The sequence below is a fragment of the Alexandromys fortis genome, unplaced genomic scaffold, assembly GCF_014885135.2.
Source record: "Alexandromys fortis isolate MF-2015 unplaced genomic scaffold, M_Fortis_MF-2015_v1.1 scaffold_77, whole genome shotgun sequence".
NCBI lineage: Eukaryota > Metazoa > Chordata > Mammalia > Rodentia > Cricetidae > Alexandromys > Alexandromys fortis.
The window spans coordinates 8010346-8031465 of record NW_026067967.1 but is presented as its reverse complement, the minus strand read 5'-3'; the positions used below and the strand labels follow the sequence as shown (position 1 = coordinate 8031465).

At 50.3% G+C, this 21120-nt stretch overlaps 1 protein-coding gene across 2 annotated transcripts in view; it reads left to right on the top strand.

Annotated features, from left to right (window-relative positions):
• Slco2b1 (solute carrier organic anion transporter family member 2B1) overlaps window positions 1-13835 on the top strand; it is a 43102-nt gene extending 29267 nt beyond the window's left edge. For both annotated transcript variants that reach the window (XM_050154505.1, XM_050154506.1), the window contains exons 8-14: window positions 272-365; window positions 4402-4759; window positions 6699-6864; window positions 9035-9198; window positions 10811-10875; window positions 11155-11275; window positions 12123-13835. In XM_050154505.1, the coding sequence (XP_050010462.1) occupies window positions 272-365; window positions 4402-4759; window positions 6699-6864; window positions 9035-9198; window positions 10811-10875; window positions 11155-11275; window positions 12123-12258 (1104 nt within the window). In that variant the 3' untranslated portion in view covers window positions 12259-13835. The remainder of the gene's footprint in view (window positions 1-271; window positions 366-4401; window positions 4760-6698; window positions 6865-9034; window positions 9199-10810; window positions 10876-11154; window positions 11276-12122) is intronic.
• The last annotated feature ends 7285 nt before the right edge of the window (window positions 13836-21120 follow it).

Genomic DNA, 21120 nt, shown 5'->3' with positions numbered 1-21120 from the left:
ATGCAATATATATATATATATTGGTGATAGTATGTGCCTGTGGTAATGATAGTCACCAGCGTCATGTTTAATTTAAATTGTTTAATTTAAGGCGTTGTTACAGTTTAACCACAACAGTTTCATTCAGCCTTTCAAGTCTTCTTGTTGAATACCTAGAGGGCCAAAAACCAACGGAATAGTGGTAGCCTGTGCCCCTGGGGAGTCACCACAGCTCCCTCACCTATGCCCCTACCATCCCTGAACAGAATCTCTTGGCTATATGTCTTCCCAGGGTGAGGAGCTCGCCTCTCAACATGAGCCCTTAAAGAAAGAGACTGGATTGCCCCAGATTGCCCCGGATTTGACTGTGGTCCAATTTATCAAAGGTAAGTGAGCCCAGGCAAAAATAGAGTGAGAAAACCAGAGGTGCCTTTGAGATTATACTAAACACAGTCCCTTAGTGCTTTTCTTTATTAGTTAATTTGCATCTATGGGTATCTCATGAGTCCAGGACACTCCTGGTAAGGTTGGTCATATACTCCTCTCTGCTGGGAACATCTTTTCTTACTAATGTCCATCACAGTCTTTCTTGTCCCTGTAGGTCATGTTCAAGAGCCCTTCTGCCCTCTGGATATGCCTCCCCTCACCCCCAGGAATGGGGCTACAAGCCTCCATCCTCTGGTCTCTCAGCATCCTTGGGGCTTATGACTCCGTTCTGCCTTGTCTTTGCCCATCCTCTGCCATAAGCAGTGGACTCCTGAAGGTCAAAGCTTGTGTCCTTCCCCTACTTTCCTCTGAGCCTGCAAGCAGGAAGCCTTGAGTAAATGTTCATTAAATCTCCAGACTTCAGCATGGGTAGAAAGCCGGGGACCTGCTTTCTTGATTCTTTGTCCTTGCTTCTCTGTGGGCTTCCGTCTTCCAGGACAATCTCTCAGTACAGTAGGAAATAGACTCGCTGACAGGAACTTCATGCTACCCTGATCCTGACACAAGAAAATCAATCACTCAGTTACCAGAGCCCACAGTGGGGCCAGGCAGCATTTGCTAAAGAACTCAATCCTGTGGACGTTGATTGAGTGCCTGCTGTGTGCCAGGCAAGTCAAGAGGCCCTGATGTAAGGGCCTGTCAGGCACTGGTCAGTGGAGAGTCTCCTGAAGTTTCTTTTTTCTGTCTCTGATCTGAGTTTCTTCACATAAAGATTGGATTGGACATATTTGCTTTACCTTTCTAAAAGGATTGGTGTGACCGTCAAGTAGGAGGAAACCTGGGCAGACAGCTCTGTCTACTATTTAAAAAAACAACAACAACAACAACCTGCCTGTGTAAGGTATGGTCTGTCCATGAGCACACCTACCTTGCTGTTCTTATCCATCCCTGAACAGAAAGTGGATCTATTATTAGGAAGGTATTGTTTATCCAAAGAGATCCTTCACCTTTCCCCGCAAAGACGTTTGAAGTAGGAGAGAATTTGAGAATTCTTTGCCAATTTTCTAAGATTTGATGTTGGGTTATTGGAGAAGGGAATGTCTGAATTCCATGGGACTGGGTCTAGAGGCAGCGGCCTGCACTGCAGATCTCAGTCACCCCCAACTCTGGAAGGCTCAGCACACTATACCATGGAAGACTATGTTAATCACTGCTCTGCCTCCTGCCCAGAGAGCAGCTGCAGCTGGTTGTGCAATTAAATCCTAGAGCGAGAGATCTGGACCAGTTCATCTCTGATTGTTCAGCTTCTAGAGGAACTGGAGACGGAGCTATCCATAGACCCTGTGGCTAGTTAGCCAACTTGGCCTCTGGACAGCAAAGATCTACAAAGGCCATTCTGACTCCAGGGCCTGGCTTTGACTACCTGCAATCAGGAAGGCGGCAGGAGGAGGAGAAACTCTTAGAGGAGACAGTCCCTGGCTGGGGAAGATACCTGATGGGAGAGACCCGTTCTCTTACAGTCTGCACATGGAGGGGAAAGCTGTCTGATGGAAGAGACCTGGCCAGGATGCCAGAAGAGGGCTTTGTCTGATGGGAGCCACATGGTCCAGGAGTTAGAGGGGGCTTTTGGCTTGAGGGAGGAAACAGTACTAATGTGAAGGCACACTCGTTCTGTTTAAGGCCGGTGCCTGGCCTCTGAGCTGGGCAAGGCTAACGAGGGAGACAAGACGGTCCCTGAGTTGAGGGAGGTCCTATCATGTCTGCTGTGGAGACCTTGTGCTGAGGGAAGCCCTCTCAAGAGGAGGCTGAGCATCTGAGCAGGAGACAGGCCCTGGAATTCCCCTTCAGGTAGCTAAGGAAAAGGCATGGCCCTGCCCTCCAGGAATTTTCCATTCCTTGTGGAGAAGGCTGTGTGCTGTGGAGAGGTGGGGGATGGGCGTATAGTCCGCTGTGTTGATGAGTACAGAGGAATGAGCAGGATGGAGGAGTCCTCCAGAGCCAGGCTGACAGGAAGGACAGGAACAGAGCGGGAGGGGGAGAAGGAAGAGTGGGTCTGTGCTAGAAGTGAAGAGAGCCGGTGCCCTGGCATCTCTGGATGAGCTGAGTGTGCCCCTGCCTCTCTCTGGGGCCCACCTTGCAGGGAAGGCAATTGATATAAACCTCTCTCAGTTCACAGGAAACTTCAGATGTTCTGGGCAACTCATGGAAAGAGGGAGGAAAAGCAGGAGGAGAGAGAGAGAGAAGAGGGGAGGGACAGAGGGAAGGGGCTGCAGCAGCTACCTGGAGTGAGATTGCCTACCGGCCTACCCCACTCTAAATGCTAGCTGAACACACCATTTGTAGGCAGAAGACTAGGGACTTGAACTGGACGCATTCCACAGTGTTAGCCCCTGTTCAAACCTCCTGGCCGGACTTTATTTTCTGGTTCTGAAGGAAATAGGCCCAGGCCATGAGGATAGGGACCAAGCTACTTTGACTATGCTCTGAGGACAGCTAGAACATGCCTCCTATAACACAGAGACAAAGGTTCTGGTTGGACAGGAGTAGAATGACCTCTATGGCTTTGTCTCTCCTCACCAGCACACCCTGGTTTCTCTTCCCCTCTTCCCCATACCTTATGTTTAATAGTGGAGACCCTATGCATCGGAACAGAAAGTGTCCTTGGACATCCCTGAGAATCCCTACTCACCAGGACACTGAACCCAGGAGGGACAGGACCTACCTGCCATTCTGAACTCGAAGGTTTAGCCCTTTCAGGGAGGGTGGCTGAATGAGACAATGAGGCAGGAAGCAGGAGCTGCCCAGAGCCTGGGGAGGTCCCCAGTGCCAGTCTTCAGGCTGGGGTCCTGGCCATGCCCCCACTGGACATTCCTCTCCAAGTCCCCTCATTATCTAGGTCCTATCTCTTAGCATGATTAATAAAAAACCAGAGACAGAGATTGGGGTTCAATCTGAAGGTCAGAAAAGCAAAGCAGCCAGCCACTGACTCTTACCTTTGCTTCAGTCAGAAATGGTGATCCTGCCTCCAGGAATCTCAGAATGAGACTGTGTGTGTGGGGGCTGTCTCCTCCCATTTTATATTCCTTTCTAGGGCTGGGATTAAAAGCATGTACCACTGGGATTAAAGGCATGCACTGCCCAATTTCTATGGCAAACTAGTGTGGCTACTGGGATTAAAGGTGTGTGTCACCACTTCCTGGTCTGTAAGGCTGACCAGTGGGGCTCTTTTACTCTCTGATCTTCAGGCAAGATTTATTTATTAAAATACAAATGAAACATCACTATATAACTCTCTGTTCTACATTCAGGAAGCCTCCTGGCCCAAGGCTGCCAAGGGTTCATTTTCTCTAGAGACCTGAGATTCTGCCTTAGGCATTTGGACATTTGATCTGGTCCTCACTCATTAAACAATATTTACAAAATGGCTAACATGTCCTGGCTCTAGAGATAAAGCAGTTCATACCATTAAAATTACTGCTCTGAAATAAAATGGGGGCGAGGTGGCAGTGGGTGAAGTGTGTAATTCGTTCAGTGCTCTCGGGAAAGGGACAAGCTGTGGTGTATCAGGGCAGCAGTGGCCCCTGGGTTGAGGACCACGAAGGGAGGACTCAAGCCCAGGTTGTCACAGAACGAGCAGGACAAGATGGATTGTGGGGGAGAATAATTCAGTAGAGACGGGAAAGAGTCTGCAATGAGACGGGAGTGGATGACCTGGACTCAAATGAGAGGGAATGAGATAGAACTGTATCGAACCCCGACGGAACTGAGCAGAAATAAGCGCGTTAAATAAACTCCCACGTAACTCAATGAACTGGAAGACACGAGGAGAATTTCAAAGCAGGAAGCAGGATGGAAGGGAACCACATGTAACAGGATAGGCTGGGACGCACTAGGCGGAAATGGAAGGGATGGATAGGAACGGTAGGGTCGGGGTGAGCAGACGTCGGTGGCGTGGCCGACTGCGCATGCTCACCTCCTTCCCGCTTGTCCCAACAGTCTTCCCCAGGGTGCTGCTGAGGATGCTGCGCCACCCCATCTTCTTGCTGGTCGTCCTGTCCCAGGTGTGCATCTCATCCATGGTGGCAGGCATGGCCACCTTCCTGCCTAAGTTCCTGGAGCGGCAGTTTTCCGTCACAGCCTCCTTTGCCAACCTGCTCCTTGGCACCCTCGCTATCCCCTTGGCCATTGTGGGCATCGTGCTAGGAGGTGTCTTAGTCAAGCGGCTCCATCTGAACCCCATGCAGTGCAGCGTCCTCTGCCTGCTGGGGTCGCTGTTGTGCATTGTGCTCAGCTTGCCACTCTTCTTCATCGGCTGCTCTACTCATCAGATTGCAGGCATCACCCAGAACCTGGGGTGAGTAAGCATATTCAAGATGCATGGGACGGGTAGGTCAGTGAGCTACCTACCTCTCTCCCCTCCCCTGGGGGCTGCCTCCTCCCAGTGCCTACAAATCTCTATGATGTCCCTCCTTAGTCTCAGGTACGAGCAAGCAGTGGTCACCGGATGGCACCAAATGCCATAGAAGAGGCATTGATGGACAGAACGAACATTGGGGGCAAGACAACTGAGGCCTGAGAAGGGCCAGGGGTTGAGTCAGGGTGCAGCCACCTGTGGGCCAGCAGACGTGGGACAGAAACCACACATAGGAGGCAGGACGACCCAGCATAGCTTGAGGGAAGCTTTTGCTCCCAGTCAAAGTTATAGCTGCCCCAAAACGACATGCCCTATGACTTGGAGAAAGGGGGTGAGCAGGGAGCTGGGCAGTCCTTCTCAAGGAGGCAGAAGAGGTTAAGAAACTCTGTCTTTTCCTACAATGATCTCATTTTCCCTGGAAGCTGTTGTAAGCTTAGTTTGGCCCAGCATCCAGCTAGAATTCCCCAGTCCTTCTTGGCACAACCTCCTTTACTCAAATGCCAGGTTCCCTCACCTGGGCTCCACCCTTATCGCTTGGCCCCCTTCCTTCTCCTTCTCCTCTCCTTTTCCCAAACAGCCAGGCTGTCTGGAGTAGGGCCTTCCATATGCAGAGTGCACCCTAGGCCCTGCAGCCGGGAGCTCAGGAAGCCCCAAGTCTAGCAAGGACCAGGTTCTCCCAATGACGTTTCGAGTGAAAAATGAATGGATATTTTACCATCATTTTTTATGATTCATTGGGGAAAGCAATAGCACAAGGATAGAACCCATGATAGAGAGCTCATGGGGACCCAATGAAACATACAAGGGAAGCCTTGAGCCTGCTGGGTTTGTAAGAAACCTTGGCTCTGGGCAGAGGTCCATGGTGCTAAGTTGTTCAGCTCACTCAATTGGTCTCAGACAGTGCTGCCTGCCTGTGTTTCCTTCCTTCTTTCCTTCCTTCCTTCCTTCCTTCCTTCCTTCCTTCCTTCCTTCCTTCCTTCCTTCCTTCCTCCTCCTCTTCCTCAGCTCTGCCATGGCATCTCACTCCTATTCTCACCAAAGTTCTTACAAGTTAATTCATGGGTCTGGGTTCTAATTCACTGAAGCTCTTGGAGGCCAATCGAGTTTCCGTCTCGTGTTCCATTGAGTCCCCATGTGATCTCTATCATGGGTTCCATCATTATACCCATGTATCACGGATGATACAGCATCACCTGGCAAGAGTGCTGTGTTTCCTTCTAGCATGATGCCAGGTCAGCTATACCCCAAAGCCATCCTCTTGCCCCCACCCCAGGGTGATCACCCCCTCCAACTCAGCCTCTCTTTGGGCTCCTGCTCCTGCTCACCCTCCCATTTCTCCTGCTAGGGAGAGAGTATCTCTAGTCCGGTGGGGGCGCTTGACACAGGGAGCAGGGACAGGAGAATGAACACAGAGGTTGTGAGAATTCAGGAGGGTGTCAGTGAGAAGAGAACCCCAGCCCAGCTGTTAGAGAAATTAAGGTCCCAGGGGAAAGCCAGGCACAGGTTGGAGGCCCCACAGCTGGGTGGTCTGCTTGCTGGAGCCCCGTCACAGCTATACCTTGCTGAGACAAGGCAGCGATTCAGCTCATAGAGAGACACACTTCTGGGAGGAATTTCTGTTGTGTTCCATCCAAACACAGGGATACTGGCTGGAGCTTCCAGACATGTGGAATCCAGGGTTGGAAGGATGCGCTGCAGACTCTGGCCCAGACTTTTCACTCCCCCGATTAGAAAGTCCCCCGAATTTCAGTGTTTCTCCCTCAGGGAAAAAGCTGCAGCTGAAATCTCTGGCCACTGCTCTCAGAGTAGGAGCCAGGCTGCAAAGAGGGCCCCTAGAGAAGAGAGCCCAGCCAAACACATTTGCCTTCTCTCTGTCTAGTGCCCAGACAGAGCCAAGACTGTTTCCTGGCTGTGCAGAACCCTGTTCCTGCCAATCGGATGACTTTAACCCTGTTTGCGACACCAGTGCCCACGTGGAATACATCACACCCTGCCATGCGGGATGCACCGGTCATGTGGTCCAGGAGGCTCTGGGCAAAAGCCAGGTGAGACCAACCTCCCACACAACCTCTGCCTCCAGGCCCCTTCCCCTCCTGGTCTGTGCTACCTATCACTCTGCCCTCTGTCACTGCCTTGTTCCTTGTTTGGCTGGTGCAGAACATCATTCTCTCAGTAACTGTCATTGCCAGCCAGGACCCAGAGGGGAGCCACAGCTGACTCCCAGCTGTGTGTCTGCTCAAAGAAATGACCCACGTGGACTTCAGGCTGCAGGAGGGCAGACGTGGTCCCTACTGGCACATACAAGAGTAAAGGGGTCACAGCCCACTTGGGAGGGTCCCAGAGAGCCCCAAAAGAAGCAGAATGTATAACTGATCTTCCAAGGTCATTAGACAAGCAAGGACTTGGGATGGGAGGACTTTCTAGGCAGGAACAATAGCACAGGAAGAGATTTAAAGAACACACACTGTGTATGAGCTTCCTGGACCCCAGGCCCTGCACGAAAGGCTTACCTTGGTGAGCTCACTAACAAGGAAGCAAAGAGCCACAGTGCCTAAGAGACATTAAGCATTCATTTTTATTCTGCCCATTGTACAGATAGGAAATGAAGGCCTAGGGAAGTACCAGACAGTGCCCAGGGTCTTATACCAGAGTGGGACTAGAATCCAGGATTCTGGCCCCCAGTTCGCCCTGTACTGGATTCAGAGGTGAGGGTCTAGATGCACCACACAGAGGAAGGTCAGCACTCAGACAGCTTTCCAGCCAGGGATTATCTCCTGTCATGTGTACACGTGTACCTCCTTGTTGGGATCTGGGATCGGCTGGTCCAGCCGCGGTACATTCAGGTAGGTGACAGAGTGAGATGGGGAAGGTAGACACTGTCTGGACCTCAGGCTTATAAGGCAAAGTCATTCCTGTGGGAAAGACTGGAGACATCTGTGAGGACTTCCCACCATGGACATGGGTGCCTATGAGAAGCTTGGGGAAGAATCTAGAAAACAAAGTGTCTAACCTTGGTGTCCATCCCAGATGTCCTCCTAAGCAATGGAACAGTGGGGGCTACCATACCAGTCCCCTGCTTTGGCATGTTTCTCCCTTACCTGGCTCAAGGTGTCACCAGTCCTGTGGGTTACTCGGCATGTAACTGAAGCCCAAAGGCCACTTTTAAGTAATGCAAAGTGGTGAGGACTTAGAGTTCTGTTAGTACAGCCTGGTCACGCCTGTCACGCCTATCTGCATGGCAATAGGTAGAGATATCTTGGCTCGCCGGTGATCCGAGCCCCAGTGTCCTTCCCTCTGCCATTCCCCCCTCTCATCTTTCACTGACTACCTCCTAAAGACCTCCACCCTAAAATTCCTTCCCCATACACCTTGACAGTGGGACCGTCTGCTTGCTCATCCAGTCTGTCCCAAGAGCCACTGAGCTCAGATCCTTCCAAGGCCCCTAGATAACACTTTGGGTTTCTCAGCCCTTCCCAGACTGGGAATTAACCGAGGTTTCTGTAGTAAGAAGTAGGAGGCCTCCAGGACCACCTGTGAGAACCGATGGGGCCCAATTTCTGCACACCTGACTGGGGTCCATGGTAACTGTGGTCCATCTGTCAAGAAGGTCTGACCTGGTGCTACAAAGATAGCTCAATGGATAAAGGTGATTGCTCTTGCAGGGGACCTGAGCTCAGTTCCCAGCCATCTGTAAATTCCTCTCCAGAGAGTCTGACACCTTCTTCTGGTCTCCATGGGTATCTATACTCACACACACACACACGAACACATAGACACTCTGACCAATAGGACTCCATGGGTATCTACACTCACACACACACACACAAACAATCACATAGACCCTCTGACCAGTAGGAAAAAGAAAAAGAAGCCCCAGCCTTGCTCCTTACAGGCACCAAAGGGTCACTGGTGGCCAAACCACTTTCTAGTATATCTACCATTGGAAGTTCTACAGGCTGCCGCAGGGCTCACCTAGGGATAGTCTCTCTGCCTCACAGCTGTGGCCCAGGCTAAACACAGTCCGTCTGCCTCCAGGCACCTTGCTTGACTCAAGTGATCACAGATCAACCAGTCGTCAGAGTCAGGGACTCCAGCCAGCTCTGCCCTGCTGGCTGTAGACACTCAGGAGCAGAAGCATCCCAGTCCCCAGGCCCTTGGCCAGCTGCTGTCCTTGGAGGCTCCTGAAGGTCCGTCTCCTCATTCTCCCCCCTCCAGGTTTTCTACACCAACTGCAGCTGTGTGGAAGGAGGTGGCTCCGTGCCTGCAGGTTCCTGCGAGTCGGTGTGCGGCAACCTGGTGCTGCCCTTCATTCTCCTGACCAGCCTGGGAGCGATGGTGGCCAGCGTCACCCACACACCTTCCTTCATGCTCATTCTAAGGTGACAGCAGGGCCGGCAGGGTGGGGATCGGGACGCTTTCACCACAGCCAGCATGGGACAGTGGAGGGAAGAGTTGAAAGAATGAGGCCGCTCAAGTGTCCTAGCTCCTGGTGTCTTCATTCTCCTGCACCCTGAGGACATGAAGCTTTCTCTCCATCATGTAGACAAGGAGCCTGGGCTCAGAGAAGTTCAGAATCTGGGGCTCATTTTAAAGCCTAGATGTTTCTTTGCCCCGGAGTAGAAGTCTGTCACTGGCCTGGCCTCCCTCATGGGGGACACCCTTTGGGAAAGAAGAGGTGGATCTAACCTCTGGCAATGGATGGAACACAGTGGGATGTTTAGGAAACCAACAAAATCCCTGGGTGCTGGTCGTGCACACCCCTCAAGGCCCTGAGAATAAAGACCTACTGCGGTCCCGGGACGTTCAGGGTGCTGCTTCTCAGACCTTCCTATCCTCGTCCTAAGAGTGCCCATGGGTCTAGCAAGTTGTCATCTATGGTAGTCCTAGGGCAGGGACTGGGACAAGGAAATCTGAGAGCAAGATAACTCTTTTGTCACTCTACTGGGACTTCTCTGCTTGCTATCCACAGTCGAGCAAATCAGAAAGGAATATCAGGTGCCGAGTGTGATGGCATGTGCCTTCAATCCCATCACTCAGGAGTCAAGGGCAGGTCATCTCTGTGAGTTCAAGGTCTGACTGGTCTATATAGTGAGTTCCAAGGCAGCCAGGACTGCATTGAAGGACCTTGTCTCAAGAAAAAGAAAGAGAAAAGAAGAAAGAAAGGATGTTAAAAGATGGAGGGTCAGCGGGTCGGTGGTGGCGCACACCTTTAATCCCAGCACTCAGGAGACAGAGACAGGCAGAGCTCAGTGAGTTCAAGATCAGCCTGGTCTACAAAGTGAGTTTCAGGACAGGCTCCAAAGCTACAGATACAGAGAAACTCTGTCTCAAAAAAACAAGAAGGAAGGGAAGGAGGGAGGGAGGGAGGGAGGGAGGGGGGGAGGGAGAGAGAGAGAGAGAGAGAGAGAGAGAGAGAGAGAGAGAGAGAGAGAGAGAAGGTGGAGGGTCCACAAATCAGGCTGGCATGAGGGAGAATGTATAAGGAGCATGTCTGAGAAGAGCCGTGAATGCAGGCTGTGGTGACTTGATTCCTGGCTCTAACCCCAACAGCTGGCAATCCCCTTACTTGCAGAATAGGCCTGGTGTCATGCCCGCCTCCCAGGGATGAAGTGACCTGCTTGCAGGATCCCTGAGTTATGGGGAGCACTCCCTAAGTACCAGCTGCTGGATACCCCAGGCCACAGGGTTACAGTACTGGGAGAACTGGACCTGCTGCATGGCTGTCCCAGCTCTCTCAGTGGCAATTCCTGTGGGACTGTGGAACGGGGGTGACTACAGTGATGTCTGTGAGCCTGACAGTTGGTATACGGGCCTAGGATGCCGGAGAGTCGACTCTGTAGGCTGAGGGGTGACAGGTATAGACTCTGAGCCTCCCTCGCCTCCCCGACCTTCAGCCTGGCGGAAGGGTGGCGTGGAGGATGGAAACCTCCTGCTGCGCGGTGCTGCTCTGAGTCTCGGTCTACCCTCACACAACCGTGTCTTTCTTGGTAGAGGAGTGAAGAAGGAAGATAAGATCCTGGCCGTGGGGATGCAGTTCATGCTCCTGAGAGTACTGGGTAAAGAGCTTGTCCAGGGACCCTGGTGGTGGTAAAGGGCGTCCAGGTGTCTTCTGTGTGTGCAGGGCTGCATGGGGTAAGAAGATCTGACCATGCGTTTGGGGGTGTTGTGCTTTGGCCACACCAAGTCTGATGGAGGCTCCCTCCAGATCCATGCTGGAGGCCAAAGAAAGACTCCTGAGCCAAGAGACCCAGCACTCTTGTGGCTTGCATGAGCTAAGGGTGGGGAAACTGGGGCATGGTGACCCTCTGCTGCCCCCTGAGCCTCTCCTTCCCTAGCCTGGATGCCCAGTCCTGTGATCCATGGTAGTGCCATCGATACCACCTGTGTGCACTGGGCCCTGAGCTGCGGGCGACGAGCCGTCTGCCGCTACTATGACCATGACCTGCTACGAACCCGGTAAGTACGAGGTGGGACGGTCTGTGTCGGTGCACACCCACCCTGCAAACCCCAGGCTACCTCTAAGAGAGATCTCATGCGCCTGGTCTGGAACTTCCAATCCCTAATTTCCTGCCTCTGCCTCCCAAGGGCTGGGGTCACAGGCGTGCGCCACTAAACCCTGTGGTGTTTTGTTTTGTTTTGAGTCAAGACCTATTGCTATGCCTAGGCTGTTCTTGAACTCACGAGGTTGGCCAGATTGGCCTTGAATTTATGACAAACCTCCTGACTTGGCATTTCAAATGCTGGGATTTCTCATCTGAGCTACTGCACCTGGATAGCTCCCCTTATGACAACTAAAGTAAGAGGCCCCAGATTCTTATGACAGAGCCACCCCTAAGCCATCAGACAACAGAGTCACTGTGGGAACCTAGGGGAGAGAGCCCTGTTCCCTCCCTGGGGACTCAGTCTTTCTATCTGTACAATGGAGAGCTCAGAGATATCCCAAAGGTATGGATATCATAGGCTGGGAGAACTTGCAACAAGGGGGGTGGTCACCTGTAGCTCTGAGCTATGGGACACAGTTTCTGCAGGTTGGGATGACAGTCTAGGGAGGCTTTGACAACCAGGGGCCTTCAAGAGTTAAGCAGGAGAGGCCTAGCCCGGGTCATACATCTGTCAGTGACGGAGTAAGAGTAATATTTAGTCTCTCCCACACACCCAGGGTCCCTGCAGAACTTCCCCTGTCCCCCCAGATCTCAGTGTCTCTAATTGTACCATGTCTACTAACCCCACCATCCCCACCCAAGCTAAAGCCAGTCCCTGGAGAGTGGGCTCCTGAGTTCAAGTTTTCTCATTCTTCCCCCAGGTTCATCGGCCTCCAGTTCTTCTTCAAAAGTGGGTCCCTGGTGTGCTTTGCCTTAGTTGTGGCCATCTTGAGGCAGCAAAACAAAGAGACCAGCGTCAAGGCCACTGTGAAGAGCGTTGACCTACAGCAATTGTAAGCACCAGAACCAGAGCAGAAACCCAAGGATCCAGGAGGTCAACAGTTCCAACCCCACCCTGGCCAGGCATGGCAGGCACAGCCATGCATCATCTGAGCCCTTTGCCCAAGATGGGCGTCAGAAGTGCCATGCTCCAATGCTGGTTCCTCCACTAAACCGTGAAGTGACTTTGAACAAGCTTCTAACTTTGCTTGCTCTTTGGAACCAAGGAGTTGTGTTGTGCTGGCCATTGCTCCCCCAGCCAGATGACCAACCAGGAACTAAGCCTTGTTGGTGAGAACGAACTGTTCGGCATCCCCCCCCCCATCCCCATTCTAGGATAGGGAGGTGCCCCAGCTCTGCCACTCATGAAGCTCCTCTCCAAGCTTAAGTAGGAGAGGATTCTGGCTCTCGGGATCCAGCTGTGCACATCTGTGAAGGCCTCCTCCCCAAGCCCAGGCTGCCTTCAAGAAGTGTCTATTTGGCGCCCCCTGGAGGCAGATTCCAGAGACGAGATTAAGAAGAGCCCAAGAACAAGGAGAAGGATACGTACCACATTTGATGAGGCATGTAGGCAAGAACCTTAGCTGGGGTGGGAAAAGAGCTCTTTCATTCAGACTTTGCAGCTTTTGTCTTTAGGGAGCCACAGTTGGTGAAAGGAAGAAACTCCATCCTTTCCTTTAGAGGTCTTGTAACTTCAGAGACCAGTTTATATTCAGAGTTGCTCCTACTGAGTGGGCATTGTCAGGATCTCACACACTGATCAGGGGCTACCAAAGTCACTGTGGCTTTGGGGAACAGAATCCTAGACCACATCCCTGGGGATTTGTAGCTAATACCTGATTCTGTGATAGCCAAGTCGGGTTAACCTCTTGTTCTCTGAGATCAGTGCGAGGTCTAGGGGCAGAGCCCAGCTCTGCACAGTGAGCTATGGTGCAGCACTCTTGAGTCAGAATCCCTGGAATCCCCAATTCTTTTCCAAGTTAGGCTTGGTCTGGCTTTCTGACCAGTCTTATCTGTCCTAGTTGCTTCCAGGCAGTAGAAGGACAAGCCCTGATCTGCTCCCAGCCCAGTTTATTGACACCACACTGCCCCCACCATGTGGCCATGAAGAGAGGGGAAAAGGAGCTAGCAGTAGCCCCTACCCTTGTGCCTAGCTCTTAGCTGGAGGACAAGGTACTTGTCGCCTGTGCAGAAGGGACTATAGAAGCCCTCATCTGTGACCAAGCATTGGGAGACAAGAAGATCAGGAGTTCAAGGCCATTCTCAGCTACATAGTGAGTTTGAGTCTAACCTGGGCTACATGAGAATGTCTCAAAAAAATCCAAAAGGAATAAAGAGAAGAAGAGAAGAGAAGAAGAGAAAAGGGAGGAGGAGGAGAAGAGAAAGAAGAAGAGCCTAGTCACTATTTTATCCTGCAGTTGAGTGTTTAACCAGTATCTGAGCCTACACTAATCAGTGCCAAGGATTTTGAAGTCTCTGCCACCAAGACAAGTCTGTTAGCAGGTTTTCATTCTGTTGTTTCTCCTGCTCCCCGGGTCGTACAGGAATAATCTGGCCATATACATACAGCTTATTATTAAATTTGTCTTCGCAGAGTGCCTCTTCCAAGACAAGAATTTATCCTTCTAAACTGCATTAGAGGTTGGCGTCAGCCATGCCTCTTCCAATTATTTAGAGTTCAGCCTCGTGCAGTTTATTCTCTCTGGCATCTTGCATTGTTTTCTCTCTTTATATTCTGGCCTGATTTTCCCTTTGGCTGGTTTATCTCCTCCAGTAATGGTTTCAAAAATGGGATACAATCATGAGGCTGTCCGAGTCCTCACCTGTCTCCGTCATCACTCACGTCTTACAGAAGGGAAACCACCTCAGAAAGGCCAAGCGATTTGCTTGGGGCCATGATAATACATATATAATTATATGATTAGATACATACGCACATACATACACACATACATAAATAAGGGTGGGGCCAGAGCTGGATCCATATTTGTGGAAACCGAAGCTAACACAACTCAAGAGTTCTCTTTATAAAAGGCAAAAAGAAAGGAAGGAAGGAAGGAAGGAAGGAAGGAAGGAAGGAAGGAAGGAAGAAAATAATGAATGCAACTTAACCATGTAGGCTGTGTCTCCTTAAAATGCCTGAGACCAGAGTATTTTGGATTTGAGATCTTTCCATATTTTGAAATATTTGCACCATTATCATAGAATCTCTCAGGAATGAGGACCCTAATCTAAACACAAATTCATCTTGGTTTCGTGCACACAGCCTCAAAGTCATTTTAGCAATACATTTAGAGCTCCCGTGTGTGATGAAGACCCTGAAATCGGGTCGGAAATGTTCCATACATGCAGTTACTTTAGCACTCAGGAAGTTTGGGTGTTAGAGCCTTTCAGATGGTGGGTTTCATGTTGGGAAGTCAGCCTTTACAAAAGTAAACATGTACCCAGAATGGGGAAAAGACCCACTCCATCCAGAAAAACAGCGTATTTTTTTTTAATCAAATAATCCCCATGCATGCCTGTAATCCATCCGAACACACCTTCATGGTTAGTATTCTCCACAGACTGGCTTCAGGCTTCATACACATTCATATTTCTCCATTTATTCCTCCACTCCTTTTATGTTTGCAGGGCCACAAGCCATAAACAGAAGCCACGCCCTCAGTGTTTGCCTCTTCAACGTCATAATGCCGAGTGGGGTGGGCAGTGGCTGGGGAGTTCCCCAGAAGCCACTCTCTGCAGAGACGGCTGCTGTGACTTCCCTAGGCATAGCAGTAACTGGGGTGGACATACATACATCTTGGGTACCCCCATCTCCTCCTTGCCCAGGTCTTGGCAGCTAGAAGCCACTTGCTGAGCCACAGAGAGGCTGGAGCAAGAAGAAGTGGTTCAAGTGTCTTCCCCTTGTACATTTCCCACACTGAGAAAAAGCGGCATTTCTTGCATGCCTCACTGGGTCTGAGGAGCAGCCCAGATGCCCACCAAATATTCACCTCCCTGGAAGCTGGCCTCTGGGGGACCTGAGGGATGGAAATTAAGCTTCATCCCACTAGGACTTGGCCCTTGGGGAAGATGAGAGCTGGGAACCACACCTTTGTCCATGAGTTTAAATTCTTCTGCTAGTCAGGTGAGAAGACCTAGGCATCCCTGCAGGAGAGATGTGCCAGCCACGTGCCAAGAGTAAAGCAAGTAAGACAAAAGAAGCTTGTCCAAGCTGTGAAAGAAAATGCATACACACAAACACACAAGTATAAGCGCATGCACATGGCACAGACATACACATACATAGGCATATCCTCCTTACACACATATATACAGCCAAAAGCACATCCATGCAAACATGTATGCATACACAGAAACATAAAAACTTGCAAGCACCTTTATACACTCATAATTTGTACCCACTTATACACACATAATAATTTACATGATCATGTGCACACATACATGTACATTCACCTATGTGGTGACACACAGACACAGATCCTCACACATGTGCATATACTCACAAAATACAAACATGAACAGACACAGAAGCTACTCATTCTCACACACATGTGTGCATATGTACACATGCCCACACATACTCCATACACTCGCATGCACACTTACAGACACACAACCTCACACATACAGACAGACATAATCACATGTACACACTCATTCACTCATCAACTCACACTTAGAGTGAAATGCATACTATTCATGCACACATGCAGACTATGCACAACAAACATACACAAAAATGCACACTCACACATTCACATGATCATATATACACACACAGACATAGTCATATATATACACACAGGCACACATACAAATCCGTACACATATACACACATGCACGCCTACAAACTCATGATGTCCACAAAGTCCAACAAACACATAAACATACACTCAGTCTCCTGTCAACGAAGAGCCGTGAGCATCTGTATCTGTGCGTCTCTCTGCCCTGCACTAGGCCCTACCCTGCTTCACTGCTGGTGAAGGCCCAGGAGCAGATGGGACAGACACCAGTGCCTAACTTCCAGTTCCTTCTGCTTAGAGAAGCTGGGAAGCTCCAGGACAGGCAGATGCCTCTGGGGATCCGGCTCCAGGAGCCATGGTTGGCTCACTACACGCTCACCATTCATTACCTGCACGTGTTGAACATTTCCCCTTGATACACCAGCTGCCCTCTCTGTCCCTCTCTCCACCTCTCTTCATGAAGTCCTATCCTCTATCAAGGCCCAGTTCAAAAGCCTCTACCTCCAGGGAGGCCGTAGGGCGTGGAGATAAAGGGGTAAGTCGGGGAAGTAGCCTTATTAAAGTTGCAAATGACATTTTAAAAAATAAAATTATAAACCAAGCCAGGTGTAGGGTGTATGGCTGTAATCCTATCAATCACTCAGGAGACAGAGGCGAGAGGATGGTGAGTTTGAGGGCAGCCTGGGCTACAAGGTGAAACCTTGTCTAAAAGCCCAAAATAAATAAAATTCACCACCGCTCCTCTCCCCCCACACAAAGATGACAGCTGTGTGTAACTTCAGAGGTGCCGGGAGCCCTCTCGAGTCCTGTACAGTCTTCCTAGAGACCAGCATCCCAGGCCAAAGCCCTTCATATTGGAGCTGCAGAGACATCAGACTTCATCTCAGACCATGTAGTCGTAGGGGGACCCTGAACAACTGACCACATCCCTCGGCACCCAGCTCCACCTGTAAGGCGGGCAGATCCATTCCCCATGATGGCGGAGACAGATAAGGTACCATCTTGAGCTCACAGGCTCAGCACCTGATAATCTGAAGTGTTCCCTTCTCTTTTCCTGCCTCTGAGAGGATTTAATACGCACCTGGTGCAGAGCGAGGAAGGCGGAGGAGACAGGAGGCTCACCCCCTATGCTCTGCCCTGGCTGCAGCTCCCTTGCTCCCTCCCTAATCTCTTCCCCACTGTCAGTGCGAGTTCAGCTGGCCCAGTCTTATCTCTCCCCACAGCTAGCTTGGGACAGCTTTTCACCTCCAGATTTACATTTTTATTGATTTTGTTTTCTCCCTCCAGGGCTTCACTTCCCTTCTGCCTCCCCTTTGGCTATAAAATGGGTCTACTGTGGGACCTAACAGTTCTGGGGTCAGCAGAGGCGTGTGGTGGCTCAAGCACGGCTTCAGCCCCAATCACTTACTCAATCAGCAACCCACTCAACCAATACATCCCACCTGCATCTAGGTCACGTGTCCAACATAGGCTGCTCTTAGGAAAGCTGAGGGTGCATGGGTGCAGGGACAATCAGAAGGCTTTGGATGCCTTCCTGGAGGGCAAGGAGGAGCCCTTGAAACATTGATTGATGGATTATTCCATTGACTGGTTATTTTAAGCAGGGAATAACAAGATGTATTTTAGAAAGGGCCACGGACTGCACTGTGGGGGCTCCGGGTGGGAGAGGGAAGCTGAAAATTTGGCGCTTAGGCAAGAGGCTAGAGCGATAATCAGGAGAAGGGCCTCGAGCCACGTCAGAAGCGGCACCCTAGAAGTGGAACAGCCAGGCTGGGTTTTGAAAGATGAGCAGGGTACTGGGGAAGGGTGCCGGGCGGGCGGAAGAGCTGTGGAGATAAGGGAAAGGCAGGCAGAAAGCTCCTGGCAGGCTGAGGAAATTTCCACTCATTCTGAATGGCTCAGCGTGACCTAAAAGGGCAGCGAGGGGCAGAAGCAGAAGAAATGGGTCAGGGCCCTCAGTTTTTGCTCAAGCCCTCTGTCCCCTGAACCTGGACTCAGGCGGAAGTAGGAGGACATGGAGGCAGCTGGGCTGGACTCCGAGCTCCAGGTCAAAGTGCTCCTTTCTTAAAAACAAACCTTCCATATCCACAACTCTGCAACTGTTCTGTAGAAAGGAAGGCAGACACGGGTCGTTCTTCCCTTGGAATAGATAAAGCAGCTGAGGGCCCTAGAGGGCAGAGATTTGTTAAGTGGAACATCAGGACACACATCTGTTTATCCCCGCATTTAGAAGGTGAAGGCAGGAGGGTCAGAAGTTCAAGTATGAGGCCAGCCTGAGCTGAATGAGACCCTGTCTCCAAGTATGCAGCAAAGAAAAACTGAGGTGGGGGGAGAAGGGACGGAGAAAGAGACAGAGACAGACATACATACATACAGAGAGAGAGAGAGAGAGAGAGAGAGAGAGAGAGAGAGAGAGAGAGAGAGAGAGAAACAGAGAGAGAGAGAGAGAGAGAGAGAGAGAGAGAGAGAGAGAGAGAGAGAGAGAGAGCTGAAGAGATGGATCAGCAGTTGTTAAGAATGCTTGCTACTCTCCCAGAGGACACAAGTTCTGTGCCACATTTGGTGGCTCAGGACTGCCTGTAAGTCCAGCTCCAGGGAATCTGACACCCTCTTGTGGTCTCCTCAGGCACTTGCACACACGTGTACACACAATACACATATACATCAATAAAAATAAAAGAAAAAGATTTTAAAGAAAAGAAGTGCAGAGGTTTGTAACAGGTCATTTAGAAGCCCAGGTACCCCATCTTCAAATCCCCGTGTGTGTTTTGAATCCTACATCCTCAGTAAGTGAGATGGAAAATAAGGAGAAGGAGGGAAAAACATACCAAACAGAGTTGGGTTTTGCTTTGAGTTTGTTTTTTCATTTCCCCATTTCTTCTTCAGCCTTTGTGCCAGATATGAGAAAACACAGCCCGATACCTTCTGTGTTTGTAGAGGAGGTGAGGCTCAGCCCAGGTGTGTCACTCACCAGATGACACAGCTGTGTCTTGTTTTTTTTTTCTTTTTAAATAATAAATTCCAATCACCAAAACAAATGAGGAGGAAATACCAAACTGTAGCAATGTAGCGATTGTTTTATTGCTGAATAACAAAGGACCCCAAAATGTATCAGCTTAGAGCAACAAGTACTTTTTTCTCTTAGCCAGTTTTTGGAAGTCAAGATTAGTGAGTTAAGTAGGAGCTACATACAGCTCAGGGTCCTCACCGAAGCTGCTGCCAAGGCGATAGTCGGCGAAAGGCTCCATGAGGGACCAGGCATAGCTACACATCCTTGTACTCTCGTCCACTGGGGAGGGAAAGGCTGGAAGGTTGCCACAAGTCTGAGGGAGGCTACAGAGCCAGACCCTGCCGCAAAAATACATAGGTCATGGTATGGTAGCACATGTCTTTGAGGACAGCTCTTAGGAGGGCAGAGTCAGGAGGGTCTCTGAGAGCCTGGTTTATACAGCTAGTTCCAAGCTGGCCAGGGCTACACGGTGAGAAATAAATAAACAAACAAACAAACAAATAAATTAATAAATTAATAAATAACCAGCAAAATTGCTCAGTGGGTAATGACTGAGACTACATGTCCAAACATGCAAGCTGGGTATGGCAGAAGACTTCACACTCAGCCATAGCCAGTAGCAACCAGCCTGTCATAATCACCTGTCTTCTATCTGTGGGTAAAATGCTGGCAAGTCTGATGACTTCCGTTCCAACCCTGGGGCCCACATGGTAGAAGGAGAGAAATGATTCCCACAAATTGTCCTCTGACCTCCACATGTATAAGTATGTTGCCCACATACATACACATACAAAACAAGCAAACCCAGGTCAGCAGAGGCCATGCCTTCCTCTCTGCCAGTGAAGTCACATGACTCATATTGATGGGCAAGATAAAAGGATGATCTGGGTGGAAAGTCTGCCTCCCTGGAGGAGAAGGTGGGTGGGAGAGGAGACCTTCCTTACCACCATATTCTTCCTTTGGTTGATGCCACATCAGGGATTTGTGACCACCAGTGGGTGGGGGCTACCCCATAGCTAAGGAGGGGAAAAGCCTGTCACCAGAGATGTGATTCAACCACCAGATCAAGCCTAGGACCACTTCCCTCTGGACGCATTCTTGTTAAATAAACATGCTACTGTGGGCCAGGTTCCATCCCATGTGTTCTAGCTGATCCTGCTTCCTTCTGGGGTTTTCTTTTTCTGAGGAAGACATAGAGAAGAGTGGGGTGGTAAAGGGCCCTAGCCTGGGAGGCAGAAGTCCTTGGTCTAACCCCAGCTCTGCCTCTGAGATGCTCTGCCATCCTAAGTAAGCCCCTACCCCCACGGGGCCTCAATAATTATAGCTAATATTTATCGACTGCCTGCTGTGTGCCAAGCACTCTGCTAAGAGCTTCCATGGCATTACCCTGCCCATCCTCTCAGCCACCCTCTTAGGTCCATTTTGCTCTCTTTAGCTCATGGATAAGGAGACTGGAAGCTGAGACCCAAGGTTACACAGTGAGTTCACAGCAGAGCTCAGGATTTCAAATCCAAGTGTGTCTCCTTGAAACTCCGGGCTTCCAACCATAGCCGTGGTATAACCTAGCAGTAAAAGGGAACCTATGATCAAGGCGACCTCTGTGGACCTTTCCAACCCAAATAGTCTTTGATTTGATGTCCCATTTGTAGCTCGACGATCAACAAACCAGCTTAGCCTAGCTGAGAGAAAAGAGAAATAAGGGCTGTCTTTAACCATCCAAACAGCTGTTGTGTAAATGAGGATTAGACTTACTCAGTGTGGATCAGAGGACATGAGCTGGGCCAGTGTGGAGACACTATGGGGAGGCAGAGGGTGCAACTTACATAAGGGAGATCTCTCTGGTAGCCTTCAGCAATGGGTAGAGCTGTACCCAGAGGCAATGATTCCCCCATCATGGAAGTTATACAAACATGGTTTTGACAAAGCCTTGTCAGAGATCTGGTGTGGAGTAGAGAGAAGTGAATGACTTAGGGCTTGCATGAATTAGGTAGTATAACATGACCACACTCCCAGCACCACGGTACGTAAGGTGAGAGTGTGTGTGTGTGTGTGTGTGTGTGAGAGAGAGAGAGAGAGAGAGACAGAGAGACAGAGAGACAGAGAGAGAGACAGAGAGAGAG